At 46.9% G+C, this 18457-nt stretch overlaps 1 protein-coding gene across 4 annotated transcripts in view; it reads right to left on the bottom strand.

Annotated features, from left to right (window-relative positions):
• Positions 1-2491: 2491 nt before the first annotated feature.
• The window catches only part of Fas2 (neural cell adhesion molecule fasciclin 2), a 131696-nt gene continuing 115730 nt past the window's right edge, over positions 2492-18457 (bottom strand). For 2 of the 4 annotated variants that reach the window (XM_089547705.1, XM_089547702.1), the window contains 4 exons: positions 16337-16568; positions 14539-14607; positions 12296-12370; positions 2492-6540 (listed from right to left, as the gene is read on the bottom strand). In XM_089547705.1, the coding sequence (XP_089403831.1) occupies positions 6441-6540; positions 12296-12370; positions 14539-14607; positions 16337-16568 (476 nt within the window). In that variant the 3' untranslated portion in view covers positions 2492-6440. The remainder of the gene's footprint in view (positions 6541-12295; positions 12371-14538; positions 14608-16336; positions 16569-18457) is intronic. The other 2 variants (XM_089547703.1, XM_089547704.1) reach the window with 2 other exon arrangements.

Consider the following 18457-nt stretch of genomic DNA (forward strand, 5'->3'; position numbering starts at 1 on the left):
TCGTACTTTCACTGGTGAAGTTATGTCTGAAATACACCAACTACAGCCCACGTGGTTACCTTGTACCTTAGTCTGCAGTGGTAGCAGTGGTATAGGCAGGCATAACCGCGGAGAAAGACTGTAGTACTTAAACTTAATTTATGTCAGGTGTTTGCGACAGCTGCCTCTTGTAACGGATTGTCTTTACAGTCAAGATGAGGTGTGTTTTAAGTCATTTGTGAAAGCGATCATTCTCAAGCCATTTCTAGAGTGGTTCGTGCACAGTGGCGCGCCACGCGCAATTAATCTTGCGAGTCCTGCGGCCGAAAAAAAAAAGAGGCCGAGCGGGCGCTGTACCTCGTATGTGCAGCCGGAGCAGACGAAGCGTGGAGCGGGCACAAACATGTCCGCCCTCCCCACGGAGGCGGCGTGACCCTTTCAAATATAGTGAACTAGTTCACTATACTTTCAAAGAATGGCACCAACCAACACGGAGCGGCGGAGGAGCGGGCGCATTGAGGGGAGTGCGCATTGAGGCACCCTGCATTCACCGGTCCGGTGGGGCTTGCAAGACCCAGGTTGCTATTCCCAAGCAAGTTTTCGCGACCAATCATTCATTTAACTGCCATTTGCCACCGTGGGCATGTTGCGGTGACATCACAGTCACGTTCCGTTTGCAGGCGCCACATTCCATCTGCGTACTCCGGCAGCGAGGCTTCAACGGTCCCCAACGCCGACGCTGGACAATTTTGTTGCGAAAGCAACACTGCGCGAGTCGCCGAGCCATTTCGCGGAGCTGACGAAAGGCCACACAGCGCATGCGCGAGGAGCAGTGACGTCACATGGCGCACAGCTGGCGCGCCGCCACTGCGCGAGTGACCACAGTGGTGCCGCCGCCGTGCTCAGCAGTTGCGCATGCGCAGTAGCGTAGCGGCGCATAGCTAGCGTGCCGGGGCCACCGCCGCTGCCGCGCTCTCTCCTCGTTGCTTTCGCAATCCTCCAGGTTTAACCAGAGCTAAACCACTGGCAATTTTTTTCTGTCATGGGGGTATTACTGCTCTCGACTTAAAAAAAAATCCTGCGCTTGCCTTTTCGTTTTACAGGCCGACTTCTAGCCGACCTGTCCTGGATTGAACTTTTTTAGTGCGCGAGCCATTCCCGGCATTTTAACGAAGCTCGTTAATTTGTTTCTCTCAAACTTGCTTTGTGGCAGGCTGTCCACCGTGTTGTGAGCAACCTGCCAGGGTGTATATTCCACGGATCTTTCTGCTGCTAAAAGCCACCGGCACTCAGATTTATCATTTTGTGTGGTGCCAGATGCGACCAGGCGTGAGTGCTTCCACATTAGATACCTTTAGAATAAGGCGACGCTATCGGTTAGGAATAGCGGGAGGGGGCCAGTGCACAGGCGCGGGACAATACCCGAAGGAGGGACGCTATTGTCCTGCTGCGCACTGCCTCCCCCTCCCCCCCCCTCCCCGGTGTTTCACCATTGCCCTACAGCCTGTTTCACATCCAAGCGAAAATGCTAGCGAATCCTGCCGCCGCGGCGGAAAAAACCAGTTTTGAGCCGTCGCTGCGATGAGCGACGAGGTTTCAACAAGTTCGAAATTTTCGCTGCGACGCGCATGCTTGTTACTAACGCCGACGCGAAGTCATTGAGTTACTACAATACTTAACGGGATAAAACAGGCAAATAGTTTCTTTTGAATGCCACTTTCACTGTCCTCCCGACTTGCGTACTGCCGTCACCACTACGTGACAAATGCATATACAACTGGCAGTTTGTGATGACGTCGCAAGGTCACGTGACCATGTGGCAAGAGGACTATAAATAGTGCGAAACAATGGCCACCCAGCGATAGCGCAACTATTCAGAGTAGCCCTAAATACGCAAATCTACCGCCATTTTTAGGGCGAAAGTGCTACTGCAGACCTACCAGCCCCGGGCAAGAGACAGTTTGGAGGTCCGTCGCGCAAGCTGCAGCCAATGGCAGGAAGCTTCGGAAAGTACAGAGGAGCGTCGCGACAGCTGCCGCCGAGTGGAGAGGGTGTGATGATGGGCGAGAAACGCGGTTGCGTGCACATGCAGACGTCAGAAAGAAGAGAAGAACGAACACATGCTTTCGCATGGTTGAACTACGCGAAATACCAACCACTTTGTTGCGCGTGGCCCTGAACACGAGCTGTTCAAACAGTATCTGCTTGTCAGCTGCTCATAAAGAAAAGTGATTATGAGATGCCGCCGACAGCGGAGAAGAATGGGCGGTACCGGGCGCATGCGCGGTAAGCGCAGTGGCCCTCGCATGTTCCCTTTCATATTGCTTCTACCTGTATCTCCACGCAGTCTGCTCCAACCGCGGCTTGCGTAATGCAGATGAGCGCGACGACGTTTGTCCAACCCTATATTTGCTTCCCGCTGCTCTTGAAACGTGTCTGTGTGGGCTAACAAATTCCCAAGCACGTTTGTGCCCCAAAAAACGCAAGGCAGACACCACCGAACAAACTCCGGTTGTTTTTTACGAATCAACTTTATTAACGCACACACGTCACAGACCGAGTTCCAGCTGCAGACCTTAAAAACTTTACAACCCTTAATGAAACAAGATGAAACGTCATTAAAGCGCTACAGTGCGAACGCATATATGTATATATATAATATGTATAGACATTTATATATATACGCTCAGAAAACGAGTGCCATTCATAACCAACCAGAACCTTTTTTTTTTCTTTTGATCTTATGGGCTGTACATTCACACATTCAAACACTTCCACGGCGCATCACACAAAAAACGTACAACCATTCGCAACTTCCTACTACAGACCCTCGACGCATGGCGCCCAGAAGATGCGACAATTTCGCCTACAGAACTCGCGGCGACGTAGAACTGCGTCACGCCGAATTGAAAGTAAAAAAAAAAAAACGTAGCCGCTCGGTGTGTCGTGGAGCTGCCAAGGCCGCTTTTCAGGAAGCAAACGCGATCTTACTTCGAAGAAAGCTTAAGTACGCGCTGCAGAAGACGCAGTGAATCAACTCCTTTAGCCAAGGTCAGCGCCGCAAGTTTCAAAGAGCACGTAAAAAGAGAGACCACGCCGTCTCGAAGACAACGGAGGTTCGATCGTTTCCTGCAAGCGGGTCTGGCAGCCAGCCACTTCAAAACTGAACTGCAACAGTTTCCAAACCTTTTTTTTTTCTCCCAGAGGGGCACCTCAGGTAGCCGCGCGAACAAGTGCATGAACAATATGGGAGCGAAACCGTGCATTTCTATTTTCAATTTTCTTTTATTTTTTTTTCTGTCGAAGCAGAAGCGTGAGGACGGTAAGAGCGGACCGCCGTTCTCGTTGACTTCTGCACCCACTCCGAGAGGGGAACGAGCGGGCTTTACATAGCTGCCTGTACACACTGCACCGCTAAAACTATGCAGCGTTAGGGAAGCCAACGCGCCTTCCACTGCGGTTCACAGCTTTAACGAGACGGGGTTACGGCTGCGCGACACGGAAGACACGTTCGCGGCGGCAACGGCCGACTACGGCGCCAGCCGGAAATACCCTCTTGCGACAGCCGGCGGCGACCCCACGAGACGCCCTCTCCGACGGCTCGCCTCCGCAGCGTTGGGGAAAGGTGACAAAAAAAAAAAAAAAACGCCGCGTGCGCAGACGCTGCGAGAGGAGGGAAAGCAAGCCCTCTCCGAAACCGAAACTAGCGCGGCCATTGGCGAGAAAGACCCCTTGCGTGTCAAGTGGCGTCAGCGTTGTTTCGCGCCAATTTTGTCACTTCCACCCCCCTCCTTCGTTGCTTTTGATGTGAGCTCACCGTTCACGCGTCAGGACCCAGAAAAAGCTACACCAGTAGAGTTAATGGCGCTTCCACCCACCGCGAAGGCAGACGCAAAGTTCGCACACTTGTGTAGGCAGCGTTCGAAAGATATAGATGGACAGATAAATAGTGCAAGCGCAATAATGTTTGGTCGACGCAGAGAACAGCTCGGAGCAATAATAAAGTTCGCTGCTTTGGAGCACACAACATTCTTTTTCTTCTTATACAAATACCTGACATTGGCTGTTGTGCCTAAGGTGTTTGATGTACAAAAATACAGTCGTCAAGGGGCGAGATACTAATCCTTACCGCAAAGCTGAGCACGATGATTTAGTCTTAACCTGACCTAGCGAATACAGAAGTCAACGAGGCGGCCGCAATGCAAGTGAAACTGTCACTAATAGAGCCCATCGGATGAGTCTATGGAAGAACCAACAGCAACAACGATCTTTTTCAGCAAAAAGCATGATGTAACTTGCTAAAATAAACTACTACCAGTGCGTCTAGCTGTTAACAATGCCTCCAGCAGAGAATCTCCCCTCAAACAACCTGCTCATAAAAGCTTTCCGCACCTTGCAAACAACGACCAACTAAAGAGTGTTTTGATCGCTAGTTCAGTCTTGAGCGATGTCACGAGCAAAGAACACTCAGACCCAGCACCCTCCCCTTTCAAAGCACCTTCGACACACCACAATATGTGGCATAGTATTTTTTTTCTCACATTTTATCACTTTTGTGGTCGGCAGTAACGCTGGGGGGCTCAGGACAGAGGAATGCAATGACAGTACGCCCACTGGTCTCGGAAGAAATTTTTTAGGATTTGCAGGTACTGCATGAGGAAAAAAAAAGAAAGAAAATAAATTACAGCAATGAAACAAGTGGACACACAAGTGAGACGCTTTTTTTTCAGCCACGTGCTACTTTCATTCTTAAGTTTCTGCACTGGAATAACTCTACAATGGACTGTGACGCCACGCACGATGGCTGGGTAGTAAACACAGAACTCTGCTTGAAGGGAGGAAGAATGGCATTGGCTACACACCTTTGGCTTAAGGCCTGAACAGGCCTTCAGGTTAAATGCCTTATCACCGCATGACTTGGCTGTCAAACTGCACTTTGAAAGCTCACACAGCTGCACCCTTGGCTACTGGTTACTACAGACCAGCCGAGGTTCAGACAGCTTTAGAAATGCTGGGCCCAGTCCCTCACTACCTTTAAGCTCCTATGGCATGCGACAAGGTATGACAGCATGACACCTAAAGCTGACACGATGGAAAGTCTGGGCAGAACAAAAAAGAAAGTGTGTGTGTGTGTGGGGGGGTTAATACATCAGGAAATGCTTTATACAAAGGGTTCCACAAGCATGCTTACACATGAACACGCACGCACATTGGTTACAAAAGATCTTTGAGGGTCAAGAGCCTCCCAGTGAAGAGAAAAACCCGGTCAAACAAAAGGAAATAAAAGGAACTCGGGGCCCCGGGAAAGAGTGAAAATGCTGGGAGATTCATGAAACTAGACAGGAGATCAGTTTCTTCTCACTCCCCAGAGTGAAATACACTTTTAAAATATTTACTATATATATATATTCATATATGCACATGTAAATAAAAACAGCTCCATCAAGCTAAAGGAAAAAAAAAATGGTATCCTGTGAAAACACCACTTCTTGCAGCATTCCCAAAACGTCAAGTTGTGTCCATAAAAACAGTTAAAAAGCAAAACAAAAAGAGAATGTTTCAAGATAAGTAGTTTACATGGAATGATTCGATGTGATTACTCTGTAATATAACACTAGGATAGCTGTCCACAACAGATGACGGCAATGCAGCACTAAATGACTTCAACACACAAAAGTACTGCAGTGTCCTTGAACAACAACAATGCCGAAAAACAAAAAAGAGAAAAAGCTGAAGACACAGCTGCAGGGTTAATGAGAGTGTTGTAGTCTGCCTTCGAGGACTCTTACATTTAGCAGTACAAGGAACTGCAAAAACGAGAAAACACAACACCTGTGCACTTTATACATAAACAGGCTCCTTTCTGCAATGCGTTGTGCTCAAAGTGCCATCGACCTAGCGTGCGAGCACGCCCATCGATGCACAAGAACCAGGCGCAGTCCACACCGACAACCATCCCTGAACAAGACCAAAGGCAATTCAGCGAGTCCTTGGAGCACAAGAAAGCAAGGACATCGCTGTCGTCCACTACAGCAGTAGTCCAAACATTTTGATCATGGCAACACGAGTTCAAGAAGAGTGACAAGTGCAAAGAGAAGTGGACTCCTGCCACCACAAAAAACCTGTTGTTCAAAAGCTTTAATATGAGAACCTACTGACTGCACCTAGCAGAAAAAGCACGCTCTTGGTGGCAATGTAGCTTACGAAAAAGAAAAGAAAAACAGTTGATGAACAAGAAGGAAATGAAAACACGACAGGAGCGAGTCCCGGCACTCCTCCTCCACAGAGTCCCAGTTGAGTGAGCGAGTGGTCACACACACGGACAGAGCAACTCCGCAGGTGTCTCTCCGCTGCCTTCCTGTCATCCGCATCGGCACCTAGCTGCAGCGGCGCTCGCAATGTTGACTCGCGTCGGCGGCAGAAGGGGGCGGCGATCGTCCCACTTCGTGGCAGGGAAAGCGTCAGACCATGCTGTCCTTGGCGATGCTCGACTTGGAACCTTTCAGCGAGTGGTTCTTGTCGGCGGGCTCAAATTTCATGTCGTGTTTGCCGTCCTTAAGCCTGCAGCAGCACGAGAGGGACAAAGAGAAACAGACCGGAAAACACAGTCAGCCTGCCAATTGGTGCAAGCACTCTACAGAGGAAAAAGTCTGGCCGGCAAGTTAATGACCCACCATTCCACTTGTACGTGTGCCTGGAAAGCATTTTACTCCACTCGAGATGGAATGCCACTGCACGGGTGACAACCGAAACCGCCTCCAGTGGAAAGCAGTGCCTTGTAGCGGGTTTACTCGGACTTACTGTGCCCATTCATCTAGGAAAATTAACCCTTAAACCGCCACTCCTGAGATAACTCGGGCTACCACATATGCACACCCCCTGCCTCTCCCGAGTTAACTCGTTTTGGCTTCTTAACTCACCCCCTGCCGCTCCCAATAATACTCGTGTAAAAAAAAAAAAAAACAATGCAAACATGTAGCGCCATCTATGGAGAGACGCTATAAACTCATAGATCGGTCAAATGTTTAGGGGAATCCCCCAAGGTGGAGTAGATTTGTAATAAGGGAGTAATTACTCATTGGCATCCACCCAAGCGCAGCCATACGGCTGCAAAGGAAAGCTATACAGCTTTCTCAGAAACTTCGTAGTTAAAGAAAAATTCGTCCTGGTCCGGGGTTCGAACCCGGAACCACCGCCACACCGGAGCAGTCGCTCTACCAATTGAGCTAACCGGGACGGCAAGCTTATGGTAGGGCGAGAGCGAATTGATCAGTAACTCGAAGTGGGAAAAGTGTTGGTCAAACACTTTTCCAACACTTTTCCCACTTCGAGTTACTGATCAATTCGCTCTCGCCCTACCATAAGCTTGCCGTCCCGGTTAGCTCAATTGGTAGAGCGACTGCTCCGGTGTGGCGGTGGTTCCGGGTTCGAACCCCGGACCAGGACGAATTTTTCTTTAACTACGAAGTTTCTGAGAAAGCTGTATAGCTTTCCTTTGCAGCCGTATGGCTGCGCTTGGGTGGATGCCAATGAGTAATTACTCCCTTATTATAAAACTCATAGATCTTGTAGGGTAAATTTTACATAACAGATAGCGCGCATGTTTCCACATCCGAGTCGCTTCGTTTTGGTTTCCGCACAGGAGCCATGTGAGGCAATGTGTCACACTTGTCCGTGCTTTGACGGACGAAGGAATTCAAAACTGCATGTGAATTCGGAGTCCAATGATAATGAGAACGAGTAAGGAGCCTTTAAGTGCCTTGTCGAGTGATGTCAGCGATGAAGTCCCCCTTCCACCGAAAAATCCGTGTAACAAGAGGAAATCCGACAGGCACGATTGGTGCTGGAAGATTTGATTCGTACAACTAATATCTATAAGATTATCCTGAATAAACATGTCTACATGCCCTGTAGAGCATTTTAGTACGTTACTAGCAAAAACTTTCCAGGAAACTAACATGCAAAAAAAACCCGGCAGGGTGTGTGCAGCTGTGAGTAAACAAACCTGGCAGTGAAAGGGTTAACTACCCACTAGGCATATGTTAAAGTGAATTTTCAGTTCAAAGCAAATATTTTTGACTCCGAGTGAACAGTTGGCAACTGCACACATAGTATAACGAAGAAAAAAAAAAGAGGCCGTACACTTAAACATAATTTAAAAAGCGTTGCAACCGTTAGTACCACTGAAATAAGTTCCCGTGCAAGTTGCAGCATCTTCCTTAAATATGAGCTGTTGCATGGTTCAGTAGATGCAAGATGAAAGGGATAATGTATGCCTTGACAAGCTTATAAGCCTACTTTCTTTGTCATCTTTGCGCGCCCTTTCGCACTGCACCCAATATGTTTAAGCACCAACAAAGTGCTCTAGATCTGTTTTTTGAGCTTTAGGGCATCAGCTATCAGGGCTGATGCCCTAAAATAAAGGCAATTTCAAACTTCTGCAGGAGAGGCCAACCAATCATTCTGCCAAAGAGCTTGGGCCTAAGATGCAGAGCTCACAGCAGTGGGCAACATTCACCAACCAGTTTGCAAGGGCCAGTAACCTAAGTAGGTAATGCCACCATCATCACCACAATTACTAGCAGAGTTGAGGCCGTTGCAGGAAAAAGGACCTTTTTATAGCTGCTCCGCATCATTCTATCCAACTCCAGACAAACCTGCTGCGAGTACTGCACCAAGTATGCTGATGTTATTTTTTTATTCCTCTGAAGCTTTCCTCTTTTAATTTTAAAGTACATTCACACAGTAGTCTGTGTAACCACCATAAAGTATGAATTCAAACACAGAGGTGCCCCTTTGAGTCTATCCCATCTGGTGGCACGAGTTTATGAACAGTGGTACACAGCTCAAAAGCAGTTATGAAATACTGCATGTTGAACGTGTGTGACGGGACTTTCATATGCCCCAAACGATGAGGTGAACTATAGTATAATTGCTTATGACTAACTGTACTCAATGTACAGACTAAAAGTCCCCATACACTGAACAGATGTGACAATTGACACTGTTGGCAGAGAACGCTTCAAAGCGTGTTTTATCGAAGCATAAGGGCAAGCATACAGAGTTCAAGGGTAGGCAGCAGCACCCGGCATCAAACCTTCCAACTGCCAAAGAAAAAAAAAAAGCTAGTCAGTCAAAGCCAACAGACATTTTCGAAGTTTCCAAGTGCATTGAGCAAACACTGACCCCTCTCAGAGAAGGTGCCCTTGGTGTACTAAAGACCAGCTGGTAAATAAATATGCAAACAAGCAAAGCCACAACAGACCAAGCCGCGGCTAAGTTGAGCACATGCAGCCCGCATTCCTGGGCACACCTAGCTCAAGCCATTCGACAATGAGAGCTTTGTGAAAGCTGCATTATCTGCAACAGCGACAGAAGAAAACGCAGCGGGCAAAAAAAAAAAAAGCAATAAAAGAAAGGCACCCCATTTGGCCCCATTTATTTCTACAGACAGAAAGGCTAAGTAAGCATAACAGCCCAAATGAGCAGTCTGTCAGTGCCATGCTTGGCTCCCTACCAGGTAAGCCTAAGTTTCCTGCAGCATTAACAATGCACTAGCAAACCAAGACTACTACTGCAAATCACATTTACCAGTGCATCTACTGGACAGCACCAGAGCGTCACTGCTTAGCCCTTTCAGGCGCCAGGTGTACGTAACCCGTGTACGTAACCCGTGTACGTAACCCGTGTACGTAACCCGTGTACGTAACCCGTGTACGTAATCCGTGTACGTAATCCGTGTACGTAACCCGTGTACGTAACCCGTGTACGTAACCCGTGTACGTAACCCGTGTACGTAACCCGTGTACGTAACCCGTGTACGTAACCCGTGTACGTAACTCGCCACTTTTTCTGACAGTATGCAGCAGCTACACTGTCTTCTTCATTTCAGGCAATTTTCTCATAGTTCATATTGCCGTTGGGGTGCTCATCCATGTAAACAGGCGAATAAACTAAATTTCTCTCAAAACACTGAGCTTTGTAGCACGTCTGACAACATTTTCCTGCAGACATATTTATCCATATCAATAATATCCATTTTTTTCTCGGTTTCCGACACCAGGTGCAGGTGCACTTTAGAAACACAATGAGACTTTATAACCCCTAGGGGTTTATAATTCACACATACTGGTATTTTGGTGCTACAGTTTCTAATCACTGTGATGCTTTGTATGCAATTTTGTGCACGCGGTACAAAATTAACAGTTGGCGGTCTTCAATGCAATGTTAAGTGACTTTATTAAGGTCCGGATATGCTATTCTGGAGCAAAACTATTTGTTCAGAGTCAAAATAATGAGCAGCACCTGAAAGGGCCCATCAAGCACGGCCAATTAAAATTCATTGAGCATTTCCTTTAGACTGCTGCTGCTGAACTCGCCTGTTTTATTTGGCTCCAGTCCTGTTCACACCAAAGAGTGCCATCAGGCGCCAGAATGCAAAAGGAACGGCCTGATCGACAGCTTGTTGCTCCCCAAAGGACTCTACAAGTCAGCCATCAAACAGCAGTGCTACTCCGAGCAACATGACAACGTTACCGAGTCGAATTTTGACTAGTGGAAACTTCCGCTTCATAAATTTCAGTTACATACAGAATACTCCGACTTGTTCTTGGGTATAGTATAGTACTACATACTGCACCGGTCTAGTCACCAGGAATGCACTGTCAGGAGGTGCCCACACGCAGAGCAGCATGGTTCACAGCTTGGGGGGTGCCAGTTACTTTTGTCCCTGATGGCACACGGGGCTTAGAGTCCAAAAATTGCGCACAAGCTATGAAAAGCATCATAACGGAGGGCTCTGAATTAATTTCAACCACCTGGGGATGTTTAACATCCACTTGCATTGCACAGCACACAAGTGTCTTCATTTTGTCTCCACGGCCGCTGCACCTAGGATTTCATTCTGCGCCCTTAGGCTTAACAACCAAATAGAATAACCATGAAGCCACTTAGATGGGTACTTCCTCTCACAATTCCACTGAAAGCTGAGCATTTCAGTTTCTGAAATTTTGCAGCTTCTCTGCAGTTTTGTAGTGCAAAATATATTAATGTTAATGCTAATGACCTCCGTGAGGTATTAAACCAAACCAAAATTTGAATGGCCTCCATTAAGACAGGCTGTGCAATGTGCCGACACACCCGGTGTCTCAAATGCCACATGCAATAGAAATTTTCGGATATCTCAAAAACCAAGCCTGCAGTTCAGTTTTCATTGTACCGACTTCCAACAAAGGTCACAGTGATGATAGCTGTTTACAACCATAAAATTCAACGAGTCCCAACACTGTTTGCAAGTTTCTGTCTACAAATGCAACCCTAATGAGGTTAGTCAACTTAACCTGCCTTCGCTGAAACACTGCGATAAACCTCTGAGTTTGGTTGGTTTATGCAGCGTAACATCCCAAAGCAACTCGAGCTATGAGGGACGCCGTAGTAAAGGGCTCCGGAAATTTCGGCCACCTGGGGGTTCTTTCATGTGCACTGACATCGCACAGTACACGGGCCTCTAGAATATCACCTCCATCGACATTCGACCACCACAAGTTCGAACCTGCGTCTTTCGGGTCAGCAGCCAGGTGCCATAACCACTGAGCCACCGCGGCAGCTAAACCTCTGGGGACATCAGCATGTCTTTCAGGGATGAATCTTGTACCTCTCACAAGTGGACAACACTGAGTGCAAGTTGGTTTGTAGAAACTGTCAAAAAAAAAGTGTTGTATGTTGATACTTTCTAGAACTGTTGGTCCAACGTTTTTTTTGTTTGTTTTTTGCCAAGAACTTCCCTAGATTTGCTGCCAAATAAGTTCCCCTCTTTAAGTATAAGAAAAGAAAGTGGCTTTCGAAACATCCTGCAAGTTGGCATAAAAAGTCAGCAATGCATTGCTAAGCACTGCTGCGATCACTAATGGCAGACAGACCACTTTGAAATGCCTGTTTCAGGTATGCGTGGTAACAGGGCTCCTTTCAGAACGACAAATATTGCTTCTGGCCGCTAGAATATAAAACCTTCACTTAATATACGATACTTTTTTCAATGCTCTCTTTGGCTGAAAGCAATATTTCATTGTAACAAGGTATGCTTGCAGCGTTTTCTCTATACACATTTACATTCATAAGCAACCAAGGGGACTTTTTGGGTAGAATTTTTGGCTGGGAAGAAAAAAAAAGGCATGTGTGACAAAAAGCAAAAACCAAGAAGGGCATTCCGAAGTAAAAGCAAGCCAGAGGCAATACTAAAGATGAAAAATAACAGATAAGGAAATAGTAAAAAAAAAAAGGAACCAAAGCACCCCAACTCGGAGAGGTTAACGCCTACCCTTTGGTGTCAATCATGGGAGTGTCTTCAGCGGCATCTCGTGTCTTCTCGTCAGGTGCGCTCAACAATTCCTTGCTAATGGCAAAAAAAAAAGAAAGAAAAGAAGGAAAGAAAAAAGAAGAGAAAGAAAAGGCAGCATTGCCCAGGGAAGGAGAAAAAAATGTCAGTTCCGGGGAAATAAAAATGCAAACAACATAACAAGGGCAAACTGATTCAATCATGGCTCAAGCTGGGCCATACATTCAGGCAGGCCAGGCACGGCGGGGGGAAGCACACGTACACACTAGGCATCTACTAGCAGAGCAGGCCATACATGCAAGGTCACATGTCTCACAGGAGCTCATTGGAAAAAAAAAAAAAAGAGAAATCAATTGAACACAACAAAAGCGAAACAAATGTCCAGTACACGGGTAAACTGCCTGCAGTTTTCACTTACTGACAAGAATACTACTTACCATTGAATTCTTTCTGACCATTCCTTTGTACAGGCGATCAAGAAGGCAAGACCGAAACAACATTTATGTTGAAGCTGCTAAATGATTTTTTTTTTTTCCTTTCAGCCAGCACCACAGAAAGACAAGAACAGCACACACTACATTCAGCAGCTAGTGGATGAAGTTCCCACTAGGCAAACAACTGTGACAAGATACTGATAGAACCATAATCAATCTGTATCCCTAACTACCGAGAGAATGTCGTGAGCCACAGGATCTGTGGTAGCAAAGCTTTATCTCAGTTGCCACAGTTTGTGCTGGGGACGCAGAAAAGAACTTCCATCCCAGGCAAGACACCTCAAAACCTACACTCAGTCAACATCAGCCTGCATGCAACACTGCCGGCCAATGGCACATAAAACTGTTGTTGCCCCAAGAAGAGCACCATGGCAACTCAACTAGTAGTTATTCATAAGACTCCCTCAAGCATGATCTCAGCTCTAAAAAGAGAAAAAACAAATCCCTTCGTTCATTTTAAACCCTAATAAGCTCAGTCAAGTTCTGCACTGCAGAACCAAGGGCTCTTCCAGCAATCCTCAGCCAGTCGCATTTTGTGCAAGTTGCCCTGGCTGCTCTCCCACCAAACTTTGTAACACAGTAAATTTCAATCTCCAGTTAGCTCTATCTTGCGCCAGTTGCCTTGGGGCCGTATTACTGAATGATCGCAATCTCAAAACAGTCCCAAAACGGTCACAAAGCCCTGCTCCCATTGATAAGCACAGATGTCGGACATATTGACCAATAGGAGCAGGGCTAGTGGACCTGTTTGCGAGAGGCTTGCGATTTGAATGTTAAGCAATTTGGCCCCCGGTCACACTCTCCCGGCAAACTTGCCAACCCAGTAAATTTCAATTCAACCGAAATTAGGCCAAATCAGCTGGAAGAGGCCAGCAAATGCACGCAGTCAAAACTGCCTGACAAAGAACTCAATGCCCAAGCAGTATCATCAACAACAACAATAAAAAAATCAACAGATTGTGCACTACCACAATCGTGAGGCAAACGAAGCAAGAGCACTTCCATTGGGCTCACCCACATACGGACAAATTCAGCAGCAAAAAAACAGTAAGCGAGACAGAAAAGCAGCAGCGAGATGCGGGAGCAACCCATTGAAACCACCTCGAGCAGCTGAAAGGAGAGACCGTCTAGCTACCACCACCACTGCCAATGCCTGAAAACGTATAGTGGGAGAAAAGGAGGGATTTAGTTACCGTTTCCCAAAGAGATGAGTACAAAGGAGCCCTTGAAAAAATTTGTGAAACGAGCAAAGAAGTAGCACCAAAATTTGAGCTGAGCAACAGATGCAACACAGTTGACTGAATGGCTACTGCGTGAAAACACATCGTTTTTCTTTCCTTTTCTTCACACTGACCGTCACGGTTTGAGAGGGTGACCATTTGGACTACCACAAAGAACCAGCAGACACTAGCTGAATTGACACAAGGTTGCATACCGGGGAAGTGAGAATTAACCAGAAGGTTAGTCCAAGACCTGTGTTCCCACAGGACATCAGCCAGCACCACACAAGAGAGGAGAGCAAGGAAGTGTCATATGTATTAGGGCTACAAGGGAAGCAGACTGATGCACCTTCCCTCTGCCTTGTTGCCAACAGCTGATTACCAACCGGTTCAGTCTGAAAGTTCCACCGTCCCAAGTTAGTACCGGTGAGCCAAGATGAGTGGTAGTGAAATCTCCGCCGCACAGGGAAGAAACGATGCTCAACCCAGCGGCAAAGGGAAAGGACCTTACTCAGTGGAGATTGACTTCTCAGCCTTCGGCTTTGTCTTCTCTTGGTCGGGTTCCATCACTGTGGGAGGGCTGCGGCGACGAAGGTGGAAAGCTCAACCATGCCTCAGGTGAAAACACAGCAGAGCAAAGAACAGTTTGTGTTTAGGGAGCTCGCTCAGTGGAACATCTGAGGGCAGCACAATTCCTTCAGGGCACTTTTCAATTTGTACTGTCAGTTGGAATCACTGGCACTGGCCTGACATTGTATGAAGCGCCACAAAAGTAGAAAAATTACGAATAGAAAAAAAGTTATTCGCTGTAATGAAAACAACAAGCGCGTGGCTGGCAGCCTGGAAAGGGAGTTTAAAACATGTGGTTGTTCTTCCAAATTTAGTAGCAATCCTTTCACCCACAAGCTGCCAGGCTTCGTTTTTGGCAATAAGCACGGTAAAGATTACAGGCCAGGCTCTGGTAATGTCCACACACCACAGCCAGCCACTAGGTTGCAATCAGTTTCCATGGTAGGTTGACAATTTAAGCACAGATCCAACGAACTTTCACCAGGCTGTGTTCACTGTACAGCTTTTACAAGGAATTACGAAAGTTACTTACAAAAAATTTCACAAGGCTAGCAGTCAATATCATTGGGACTTCTTTTTAGCCAGTGTTTTCACATTGTTCCCAGCTACAAATGCACTGTGCAAAATGCAAGAGCTGCCTTTGCCACGGTGGCCACACAGCCGGCCACTGCACTGCTGTACTGACAAAGCCACAAACTACAGTCTTCAGAACAGACACCTACCGTAGGCATCTGCGTAGAAGCATTTTTTTTTCCAAGTCATGCACTTCCCTTGAAAAACTCTGCACCTCGGCAAACTTGAAACATTTTCTGAGCATTTGAAATAGGTACAGCCAGACGAAGCGCAACAACAGAGGAAGGATATCGAGAGTGAAACAACCAGACAACATTTTAAGCACACACTACACTAATCTGCCGGTCTCTCTGTTGGAAGCGGGAAAAGGGGGCTCGAATCCCAATATTCTGTTCGCCTCAGATATGTGCTGTCGCAAGAACTACAGTACCGAAATGGCCAATGTCCACAGGACTGAGGACAGTTTTTTCAGTGCACATGGCACTCTTGTATAACAGCAGCAGCACTTTGGTTCGAAACTGATCAGTTATAGAAAAACTGATTGTAAAAAGAAATTTCACAGCAAAAGCTTTGCTTAACCCTGTGTCAACTGCACTAAAAACATTGCATATACATTGAAGCTTTAATGACAAACTGGACAAAAGAAGATACATCACTGGCTTAAAAGAACAGAAAGCTGAGTGAGCTCGTTTGGTTGTGTTATAAAACTGTGCAAAAAAAAAAAAATGAGGACGTATACAACAAATGTAGATCCCATAGCACTAGTGGCATTTACTTTTGTTGTGTACACACTCACTATTTTGCGCTCTTTAATAATGGAACATTACTGGCACCCGGAAGCGGGCATCAGTAATGCATGTATCTACAATTGTAGAGTATGTTCACACTACAACATACACATTACGGATAACAAACGTGCCTGAACAACTGCCCTCACCACAATGACTGCCTGGACCCCGCAAACCACCATGTAGACTTTGACCAACTAGTTCAACCATCACGTGAATGCCACTCGACTGCTGTTGTCAGCCCCCCAAAAGAGCGCCTTCTCCGTGGAGAGCGCATTGTCTTCGGGCAGGTAGCGGACCTGCAGCGAGCGCTGCACACCGCCCCACTCAGCCCCGGGGTAGTCGGCGCTGGTGAGCTGCACCGTAGCGCGAACGCACCTGCTCTTGGCGTCATCCGCGGCAGCGGGCTTGGTGGGCGGCCGGCCACCCCCACACGCGTGTCGCAGGCAGTAGAGGAAGCCCCAGTGGAAGCGCAGGTAGCAGACCACGTCGAGCAGCAGCAGCACCAGCAGCACGGCGGCCACCACGATGATGATGATGGTGGTGAGCGGGAGGCCCAGGCTGCTCAGCCGGGCCTGCTGCCCGGCACGCTCCTCTTCGGGCACCTCGCCTGATCGACGAGGAAGGGTTGGCAACAGTGGCGAGGAAGGGTGAAAGGAACGGCCCAGTTTGGGAGAGAGGAAGGCACAGAGGCATAGATGTAGGGTTGAAATTTCATGGAGCAGGTTACAGACAGGCATATGCGACCAGGCCAGATGTTAGTTTGCAGTTCGAAAGACAAAAGACAGGGGCGAGGTTTACGACGAAAGCAGGCAGGGTGTCGGATACAGCAATGAAGTGAGAACCAGTGAGTTTTGGAGAAAAAAAAAAGAAAGCAGCGTGAGGAGGTTGACAGGATGAAGAATTAACAGCGTGAGAAAAGTGACGTTTCCGAGAGTGAACGAAAGGGTAGTGTTGAAATTTAGGGACATCACACCAAAGTCGAGCGAAGAACAAAGGGAGAACAGTAAAAGGAAAGAAAGTGGCGACAGTGTGTGAGTGAACATGACAGAGGTGTTTAAATGTTTGTGAAATGCAGGCGTCCATGGAATGAGAGTGAAGGCGCAAAGGTTGAGGGTGTGGGAGCAAGAGAAAAGATGGGAGAAAACATATGGTTAAGTTCTTTGCATAAACTATTAGAACACAAATTGTCATGCTCCAAGTAACAAAACAGAACGAGGGAAGCGAGAGGGGATTGTCCAGATAGGACAAGAACTAACATAGCCTGCTGCAATGTAAACATTCAAAGTGCCTTCACTCTGAGACAATGATTATTTATCCTGGAAGAAAGCTTGAAGAAGCCTGAACATAGTAGTGCACAGCACAAGTGAAATGACTCAAATGTGTAGCAACGTGCCACAACTTGCAAAAAAGGACACACCATGAAAACCCACACATAGTGCAAGGGGCAAATAAGCTACAATCATGCTGAAGCTAACAGCGACACATATGGCTAACACAAAACAAGGCAGCACAAAACACTCAAGCTGCTACAACAAATTAAACACACACACACAAAAAAAGATGCTGCGCTGTCATTCTTTCACACAGGTAGCGAAAGCACTGCACAAGCAAGTGTATTCCGTAACGATGCTTTTCCCGATTCATTACTGTGCCATTTTAACTATGGGTGTGCGAATATTCGAAATTTTCTAATATAATTCGAATATTATGTTTTAGTATTCGTATTCGATTCGAAATCCAAGTATTCATGTTGGTGCGAACATTCGAACCGACGCGAATATTCGTATCTAACCGAATATTCTATTGCGAGCACCGGCGTTCATTTCGGTCCGCAAGTCCCATCCACAGAGACATAACAACATGGTGGCGCCCAGAGCAATGCGTAACGTTGGGCCATGCAGTAGCTGACTGCGCTGGTGAGCTTCTTTGTGGCTATACCATACCTGCAAAGCTGGTATAGTCAGAGCTGTGCACGAAATGCCTCGCAATATGTGCCAGTTCAGTGCCAAGTGAGAGGGCATTTTCTGTAGCTGGAGAAGCCGTTCCAGCTAGAAGGGAACTACTTCTGCGTGACCATGTGGAGCAGCAGGTTTTCCTTCACGACAACGTTTTATATTCATCCCAGCAACGCGCTTTTGTGCTTATGGGAAGCTAGCTTTAATGAATGCTGTATCTCCTCTGATATTTCCACTGTTCTAAGAATAATGTTCGAGACTTTGATACTTTTTTGTGCAGCCACACCAACCTTTTGTATTTATTTCATCACTGATAGTTGCACCGTAATGTTCTTGGGTGCTCAAATAATGTTTTGTAGTGGTTAAATGTGTCTGTCCTTGATTATTCGATATTCGATTCGATATTCGGAACCAAGTATTCGTATTCGAAAAATTTGATATTCGCACACCCCTAATTTTAACCACTGGTAGTTGCAACTCATGCCATCACGACTGACTGCTGAACAAACAATGTTAGTCGCTGACTGATGAATAAAAGGCA

Source organism: Amblyomma mixtum, chromosome 6 (genome assembly GCF_055824585.1).
Source record: "Amblyomma mixtum isolate Tamu chromosome 6, ASM5582458v1, whole genome shotgun sequence".
NCBI classification, from domain to species: Eukaryota; Metazoa; Arthropoda; class Arachnida; order Ixodida; family Ixodidae; genus Amblyomma; species Amblyomma mixtum.